The sequence below is a fragment of the Oncorhynchus gorbuscha genome, linkage group LG26 (assembly GCF_021184085.1).
Source record: "Oncorhynchus gorbuscha isolate QuinsamMale2020 ecotype Even-year linkage group LG26, OgorEven_v1.0, whole genome shotgun sequence".
Taxonomy (NCBI): domain Eukaryota; kingdom Metazoa; phylum Chordata; class Actinopteri; order Salmoniformes; family Salmonidae; genus Oncorhynchus; species Oncorhynchus gorbuscha.
Genome location: NC_060198.1, coordinates 20,607,566 through 20,616,693, shown reverse-complemented (window position 1 = coordinate 20,616,693; position 9,128 = coordinate 20,607,566). Strand labels below are relative to the sequence as shown.

Below are 9,128 nucleotides of genomic sequence, written 5' to 3'. Positions count from 1 at the left end.
GTAATATAAGGTGCTTTAGTGACAAAACGGATGGCACTGTGATAAACTGCATCCAGTTTGCTGAGTAGAGTTATTTGGAGTTATTTGGATTTTTACAAATTATCTTTGAAAGTCAGGGTCCTGAAAAATAAATGTTTATTTTTTTGCTGAGTTTAGTAGCTGTTTGGTATCAAGGATAAAACAAGAACAGAACTATGATCCTGAGTTCAAAATTCACTGAGTTCACATTTCGCAAGTGCAACATTGCCCTCTATAGGTAGAGTTAACAAACACTCAATCAAGAACCTTTTATTTATCAACCATGTCATTGAGTTGTGCTATATACAGACCAACTGTGCCAAGATGGACAACACACCACCAAACAGTTTTAAATCAAATATACTTTATTAACCAACAACTATTTCTAAAACAAACACAAACGCATTCCAAACTGGGTCCCAATTGCTTCTTTTTGAAATGTCAGTAATATGCCTCAAGAGGAAATTAACAAGCTACATATTTTCAAATACAATGGGTTAACAAATAACTTAGTCACAGGAAATGCTTACATAAAGAAACAAAAACTTCAAAGTTCAGTCGTCTCTCTCCGAGCTGTCACCTCGACGAGGACTCCTCGAGGTAGAGTGGCTGAAAGAGAAAAAGAGAAATGAGTTTTCCCTCTTCATTTATTTGCTGTGCATTAAACCCAAATTAAAGTCATTACCTCAGCTGGGAGGAAAAACACACCTTCGTTTTTGAGGTGAACCTTTAGATTTTGAACAGCTGGGTTTAAAATATAATTTAAATTTTAGAGCTCATTCTTAAAAGACTTCGACAATGGCAACTGGTAGCAAGCAAAGTATTTAAGGACCATGCATTTAATATAGGTTTGTCATGCAAATGTATTATTTTGGTGAATTTAAAGAATACAAAATAACCTTTTAATACATATTTCACACATTGAACTGAAAGATGTGAATGTAATTGTTGATGATTTATTGCTGAGTCTACCTTTCATTTGTAATGCTTAAGTGGCCTGACATAATGAACCATCATGCATCTACACTGTTTAAACTGTATGGATAGACAACATTTTCATTGTCTCGTTTTGCTGCTTATCATGCATTGTCAAACTGTTCCATAGCTCGTTTAGAGAGGAGAATGGATGGAAGAAAATTGGGGTCAGACTCAATACTTCTGCATACCTCCTCGTGGGGGAACCAGACCTGAAGAAGTAAACATACAAGGCATTCAGATTCTTTAGATTTAAAGTGTCCCTTTTTTGTGCAAGTCATTTATTTATTTATCTCCACCTTAATTAAGATCACTTCTGTTACTTTTCCTGCAGTATGAACATTCAAAAGCTACATGGAATCGGATATGTCAAAACACCTTCAATCTGATTGCTGGCCATGTGACTTGTCTGAATGGTCAAATCTGATTTATTTGCACTCAAGCTACTCGGTTGACAGTTTGACAAGGACATGAGATTGTAGCTAACTGGCTTGTTAATCGTTTAGAAACAAATCAGTGAATGTGCTAGAAAGCTAAACCTCTACCTAAGCTAGCTAGTTGACTGCTGTGGCTAGTCAGCTCTGAAAGTTGGATCATCTTATCATTTGAGGCTTTTAAGTGATCTTAGACTATGATTTTGAACATTCAAAGTAACTGGAAACGTCCATGGCAGGCAAAGTTGTCACCTTAGTTTTCTACAAAGTGATGGGAAGCACGAGCACCACCACCAATCAGCCTACACCACCGTGCACACACCCACTGTTACTATGACAACCAGTGTAACCATGAAAGCAAATGACTGCTGTCTGTACACACAAATGTACTTTTATTTAACCAGGCAAGTCAGTTAAGAACAAATTCTTATATACAATGACGGCCTACCAAAATGCAAAAGGTTTCCTGTGAGGACGGGGACTGGGATTACAAATTAAAATATAGGACAAAACACACATCACGACAAGAGAGAGCTAAGACAACAACATAGCATGGCAGCAACACAACATGACAACAACAAGGTAGCAACAACATGGTAGCAGCACAAAACATAGTACAAACATTATTGGGTACAGACAACAGCACAAAGGGCAAGTACGATGTGGTCACAAGTACGACAGTCACTACTACAAAATGCATTTGAGAAACAAAACTGATTTGAGCATTAAGGTCTGCAGTGTGAACAAGGCTTCAGCCCTCACTTCAACTCAATGCACGGAGAGCCAAGTATCTGCGGGGTTTCGCTCTTCCCTTGTATTTGATTGATGAAATAAGTCACTAATTACACTGAACAAAATTATAAATCAATATGCATCAATTTCAAAGACTTTACTGAGTTACAGTTCATATAAGAAAATCAGTCAATTTAAAAAACTAATTCTGCCAAAAATCTATGGATTTCATATGGGAATATAGATATGCATCACTTGGTCACAGATATCTTTTAAAAAATTAAAAGGTGGCCTGTGGAATATTGTCACACACCTCTTCAATGGCTGTGAAAAGTTGCTGGATATTGGCGGGAACTGGAACGCGCTGTTATACATGTCGATCCAGAGCATCCCAAACACGGGGCCATGCATTATCATACTGAAATATGAGGTAATGGTGGAGGATGAATGGCACGACAATGGGCCTCAGGATCTCGTCACGGTATCTCTGTGTATTCAAATTGCCAACAATAAAATGCAATTGTGTCCCTAACCCCAGATACCCCCTAATGTACAGGACTACCTTCATAGATCTACTGCACTGGATCCAAGGTTCAAGTCCCTGTCTTACACCGGAGAACATACAGTGAGTGATCTCACCACTGAGATTGTGGTCACTGAAAAGGTCAAAATAAAAATAAGGGTGAATTACTTAATAAATATACTGCAGTCTAATCTTAGTCTATGCTATTGCTATTAGAATCATCCATTTTTTATTTGGAATAATAATGGCTTTTATTAAATGTTATTGCCACAATTATAGTTCTATGAAATACGAAAATAAATAATTAGTTTAATATAGATCAAGTAATTTTCTCTGCAAGGTCAAGCCATAGAGCCGACAGGAACAGACTCAGAGGCAACTCCTCCACAAAATAATTTGGCCATGAAGGAGCGTTTCAGGGAGACCTTTGCGAGCAAGGACACAGGCAAGATGTTTGCCAACACCATCAAAGAGGAGGCGGCATCCTACAATAGGCACGGTGATGCACTGGCATGTTGGAAAAGTCAGCCCTCACATTGCCATGATGGCAAGGCGCTACATGGCACTACAGTTCCTAGCGAGAGGGTGTTCTCCACGGCAGGGGACATAGTGACTGCAAAGAGGTCTACCCTCTCCCCAGACAATGTAGACATCTTTTGAAAAATAAGTTGAAGTTATAAGCTCAGGTCTGCTTTGCTTTCTTAACTTTTTTTGATGATGTGGACACAGGCAATTTTTTCACTATTGTTCAGTGTTGGATTCTACATTTTGAACATTTGAGATGTTAAAGACATGATAGATTAGACTTATAGTATATTAAGGAGTGAGATCTGTAGAAAGACAGAGTGGCTTTGGAACGTGTTGGGGGACGGGAGGAGAGCACCGTGTTGATACAGGAAAGACAGATGGACATCTGTGGATTAGGTGAAGGAGGGGTTGAGTTCAGGAGGTGAGGTCAGATCCCCTTAAGGGGGCAATACGGGTTTGGTATCCTGTTACCCTTTTGGAGAGGATTGGAGAGAAGGAGAAATGTCTTAAGTGGGATGTATATAACTGTGATGGTGAGAAATGTCTTGCTGTCTGAATACAGCTGTACAGAACCTTTGGGAATAATTACACTTGGTTAAGGTCCTTTAGTGTCCGTGAGTCATTTATTATCAAAAATAAGAACCTAACAAAAGGAAGAAGGTATCATGCCTGATATTGCACTTTAATTTAACAATTAAGTATTGATTATTTTATTTAAAGATTTTATGTAAAACATTGAAAAGTTCCTTGCTTTAAGTGTTCCTTAAGTAAAATGAAAAGCAAAGTTATATGTCTCCCTTTTTTTTGCTGATCCAAAAAATGATCCGATCCGTTTAATCAGGTTCTTGATATGCCACATCTGTCAGGTGGATGGATTATCTTGGCAAACTATTAATGCTCACTAACAGGAATGTAAACAAATTTGTGCACATACATTTGAGAGAAATAAGCTTTTTGTGGAACATTTCTGGGATCTTTTATTTCAGCTCATGAAACATGGGACAAACAATTATGTTTATAATTTTGTTCAATGTAGTAAGGAACTCTCCTCACCTGGTTGTCTCTCTCTTCATTTAAAAGGGAAAACCCGCAGACACCATGCCCTCCATAGAATGAGTTTGACACCTGCTTTAGTCTCTTAAGTCAGTGACATAATATATCAAGGGGACAAATGTCTAAATTGTAATACCTAAAACGGTCAACACCAACACAAAATTGTATTTTGTTGCGGTAGTGACAATCTTTGGGGATTGACATAATGCAGCAGTTTAAGTGTTAATTACTCAATTTATGTGTTGTTAACAACAGCAACGCTGATCAAAGCATTGAAATAGTTATATTACTCACCTGGTCTTTGCACGGGAAAGTGACCTAGACCTTGATCTGGACTTTGACCGAGATCTAAAAAGAAATGAGGAGGAAAAGCATCGAACCCATCCTTTAATAAATAAGTGAACAATATTATTTTTATGTAACCTTTATTTATTTATACACAATGTGGGATCTTTAAATAATGCAAGCAAGTCCATTTTTCTACAATTTACCTTGATCTCTTGGGGGTAAGGGCTCTCGATCTTCTAGGAGAACGAGAGCGGCGTGGAGAGAAGGATCTTGATCTAGAACATAGATATCAAAGCTGTTAGCCATTCCTGATCAACTACTCTATCGTACTACCGTAACACATACAAATCTGTATATATTTATGTGGTGAATGTATGTATGTGGAGTTATGGATAGCATAAGTGTAATGACAATTTACTCTACACTGAGTGTACAAAACATTAGGAACACCGGCTCTTTCCATGAGAACCCAGGGCTCTCCAACCCCTGTTCCTTGAAGAGCTACCGTCCTGTAGGTTTTCACTCCAACCCTAATCTAGCACACCTGATTCTAATAATTAGCTGTTTGAGCAGCTAAATCAGGTTAGTTTACAACTGGGGGTGGAGCAAAAACATACAGGAAGGTAGCTCTCCTGGAACAAGGTTGGAGAACCGTGACAGACCGGACCAGGTGAAAGCTATGATCCCTTATTGATGTCACTTGTTAAATCCACTTCAATCAGTGTAGAGATGAAGGGGGGACGACGCTCACCTCCTGCCACGGTCCCGGCTGCGAGAGCGAGAGTACCTCCTCCGACCGTACCTGGAGAGAGACCGGGACCTAAACCACATCCATACGAGGGGGAGGGAGGGAAAGAAGGACAGTTCAGAGCAGGCCCCGCGAAGCCCCACATAAGACTGCCTTAGTCTGTTTTTATTTCTAACCTGACCACAACAATCACCCTAAGCCCACTGACGCTCACTCAAATCAACACACAAAAAGGGGGGGGGGGGGATTACATTAGATTTAACATTACACGTGCAATGATACTGGTAGTAGGAGTCACTATATAGACATAGCTGTTCATGGCGCTAACGTATCCTGCTTAAAGCAGGCCTTTCAGTTCTCTAGTAAAGAGTGGAAGAGAGGAATGTTATTGTCAAGTCATATATTACATTGGAGATAAAAACACATTAATTGGTACTTGAAATAAACCTTGCAAGATTGCCCGGTTGACCCACTTTGGACCAAGGTTCGAGCAGATCTAGGCGATCTAGAAGTATCTATCAGCCGACCTCTGCATCTAGTCGTGTTCTTCGATTTCTAACGATGATGGTCGTATTGACAGCAAAATCGCTTGATTGAGACTTGATAGATGCAAGGCGATTTTTCTAGACGGGACCATGGTCTACCAGCTTGTCCTCTTTACAAAACCCCAGGCCCAAATTGATAACCAAATCATCTGGTGCATTGTCAGCCCTCTATGAAATCTTTAAGGTGCAGCTAGATGTGGCAGTTGCTTGAGAAGGGGAGGTCTGGCTGATCGATCAACCCCAGGGTCATAGAAGGATCAAAAGTGTGGAATTTGCTAGATGCCTCATGAAATCGTTAAGGATCGTGACACTCTGAATCAAACGACGAAACCTGAAATGTTTTGACCAGGTGAGTTGTTAACAAAAAGATTCCCACATAACAGTTCAGAAGTATTTCCATATTTTAAAAGGGATTAAGTGACAAGCGGAGACAAAAGTAGCAACAACAACAGGTAGCCTAGACACAGGCAGTTTGTCAAGATTGTATAATAATCATCTTTACTTTTTTGTAATCTACATAAGACACTGAAAAATCAAGACAATGAAAAATAAGCGACAACTACCAAAATAAGAAAAAAGACCAACATCTGATGCATTGGTTAAGGAAGGAGGCATACCTGCTCCTCCTGCGTCGACTGTAGCGGTGGCAGTCGTAGGCATAGTGCCCCCGCTCACCACACTCATAGCACTTGTCGTTAGAGTCAAAGGGTCGGTTGGTGGGTGCACGCTCGTACCGAGATCGCCACGGCATCCCTGTAGATAATTCAACTCGAACTCGAGATCCAGAAATTAACCTGAAAGGACAGTCAGTTCAACAGTAAGCAAATTGCACAATGGCATAGTTCACTTTAAAAAGAGGACATGGTGAAACCCATCTAAAGCGTAACAAGCATTTAGGAACATGCCTAAAGTGTTTCATCTGGATAGCAGCAAATGCTTAACAAGATCGTACCAGCTACCTGCGTACTGTCTACTGATAGATGCCCCTAAACCAATAAAATTCTTCAATATTTGCAAAGAGCAAACTACATTATTGACTGGCAAACGTCAACAACACTGGTGCCCTCTGAGCCCTTTCAGCTTGTAGGTCTTGGAGAGTAGGCTAAACTTGGGGGCGAAGTCTGGAGTCTTGAGGTACCACTTACTTGCCGTCAAGGCCACGGACCGCATCTTCTGCATCCCGGGTGTCTTCAAACTCCACAAAGGCAAACCCTGGGGGGTTCCTAGCAATCCACACTGTTCTCAAGGATCCGTAATACCCAAACGCCCGCTCTAGCTCTCCTTTTCCTGCACCAGTGCTCAGGTTACCGACGTAAACCTTTGCGTCTGCAAAGGAAAAATAGAAAGGGGTGCCACCACTGCTGCAACTCACTGATTCTGTTCCGAGTCCTTTGATTTCCCACTCCCCTAAGCTCAGTATCAAAAGTAACTGCACAAATATGGAAATTGCATTGAAATGCGGTCCTCTCAAGGCATCCCATGTATTGAGGTCAGTGAACGATTAGCATAGAGTTGGCCTGAGGCAGTTCCTCATTCTATGGTCTAAAATTAATTATGTGTCAGGCATATGAAGATAATATTGTGTGCTTTTCCACATAACAATGAGCTGCGTGTAGTGATTTCCTGCAATTACGTATCACCTAAATCACACTTGAGCAAATATTTGAAGCCTGAAAATGTGATAAATTAGGCAAAGAATCAATCTTAAGCAGTTTAGCCTGAAGACCTGGAATTGAATTGCATTGAATTCCACGTCGGGCAGAAATATGCGTTTGGATCAGGAAAGTTCCCTCTCACGACCTCTACAAGCCAAAATATTGAATAAAATTTTGATTTTTTTAGTTTTCCGTACTTTTACCCCCTTTTTCATGATATCCAAGAAACACCATCCAACTGGCGACCAAAGTCAGCTTTACAGCCACCCGGCCCGCCACAAAGAGGAAAAGCTCAAAGGCCTAACCCGGACGTCGCTTGGATAATTGTGCGCTGCCTCATGGGTCTCCCGGTCACGGCCGGCTGTGACAACAGATTAAATTATATTTTTACTCACTTTACCGGTTGTCCATGTGGTTAGTCCTTTTGCAGGTAGGAATGTGAGCTATCATCTTGACAGGAAGTATAATTGCATAAACTTTTCAAAGCCCTGGTAGTGTGTTCAGATTTCGATCACTTGAAGCATGTGCACAAGAGATGCATGCTCGTGCATGTGTTTACATGGTTCCGCGCATGCTTCAGGTGATCTGAACGCACTACCAGCGCCTTAAAGTTCATTGAAGTATACTTTCCTGTGAATGTCTCATATTCTTACAGACAACCTGTTAAGTCATTAAACATTCTGGCTTGTGAGAGGACATTTTCTAAACAAATGTATGGCATTAATCTCAGACTGTGAACCAGAGCTATCACAGTGCAGTTGAAACAAAGCGATCCCCGCCCCTGTTTTGTTAAAAAGCTGAGGGATGGGGCTGGAGAAATGTTACCAATCTCAAATCCATAGAGCAATGGATATAAAGAATGACCATCTATGATATCAAATGTATAGTTTTAACCATGTTTTGAGGCTTTACATCTAGTGTTTGTTAACATTTACATGGTTTGCAAACATTGGGAGTAAAACATGCTTATATTTTGAGTTCTGATGGGGTACAACAATTGAACTATGGTCATGAGGCATTTAAGCTGCAATATGTTACTTTTTGTTATGGAAAATATCTTTCACAGCGGTTTAGATGGTACAATGATTCTCTACACAAGGACTGAATGTTTTGTCACAAACTGAAATTAAGTAAATTAATAGAATTTTAGCAACAGGAAATTGCGGAGCGATCTGCATATTGCACTTTTAAATTCTTCAAGAATCAATGCAACAATGGGCACATTTCATTCATTTATAGATCCACAAATGGATGTAGCAACTGCAGATTGCCCCCATTAAAACATTTCGATCGAAAAATAGCTACATAATAAAGCAATTGATTAGCGAATCGGGTGTGCTAGGAAAGCTAAATACGCCTAATGTAGCTAGCTAGTCAACCAAGCATGAGATTATCTTCACGTATACGGAGTTTGACGTCAATATATATTTAGTCTACTATTGAACATGCGTTCGGTTAGCCTTTTGTGTATTATTTTGTGATGTTAAAATCCGTTATGCTATTTAGTTTACCTCCTCCGTTTCGACCGTGTCTTGACATGATTCAAGGCCCGCTTTACAATCAATCTGCGCATGTGCGTGTCAAACTCATTCTCCTGAGAGGACGGTCAGACAGGACGGCTCACAAAAT

At 40.2% G+C, this 9,128-nt stretch overlaps 1 protein-coding gene across 3 annotated transcripts; it reads right to left on the bottom strand.

Annotated features, from left to right (window-relative positions):
* Window positions 1–362: 362 nt before the first annotated feature.
* Window positions 363–9,128, bottom strand: LOC124015297 (serine/arginine-rich splicing factor 7-like). Of its 3 annotated transcripts, XM_046330452.1 has the most exons (8): window positions 9,011–9,128; window positions 6,990–7,170; window positions 6,462–6,638; window positions 5,303–5,371; window positions 4,755–4,826; window positions 4,558–4,611; window positions 1,185–1,205; window positions 363–627 (listed from the first exon to the last, which is right to left on the bottom strand). In XM_046330452.1, the coding sequence occupies exons 1-8, from the start codon at window positions 9,036–9,038 to the stop codon at window positions 573–575; spliced, it is 657 nt and encodes a 218-aa protein (XP_046186408.1). In that variant the 5' UTR covers window positions 9,039–9,128; the 3' UTR covers window positions 363–572. The 3 variants fall into 3 exon arrangements, with proteins under 3 accessions (XP_046186408.1, XP_046186409.1, XP_046186407.1); XM_046330453.1 differs by lacking the exon at window positions 1,185–1,205 and having other exon boundaries at window positions 9,011–9,127; XM_046330451.1 differs by lacking the exon at window positions 363–627 and having other exon boundaries at window positions 634–1,205.

Excerpts from the sequence above, each read along its gene's own strand:
- LOC124015297 (XM_046330451.1), bottom strand. The coding sequence starts at position 9,038 with ATGTCAAGACACGGTCGAAACGGAGGAG. Across the intron at positions 7,171-9,010 it reads ACACGGTCGAAACGGAGGAG|ACGCAAAGGTTTACGTCGGT; the intron begins GTAAACTAAATA and ends TTTCCTTTGCAG. Across the intron at positions 6,639-6,989 it reads GTCCGTGGCCTTGACGGCAA|GTTAATTTCTGGATCTCGAG; the intron begins GTAAGTGGTACC and ends CTGTCCTTTCAG.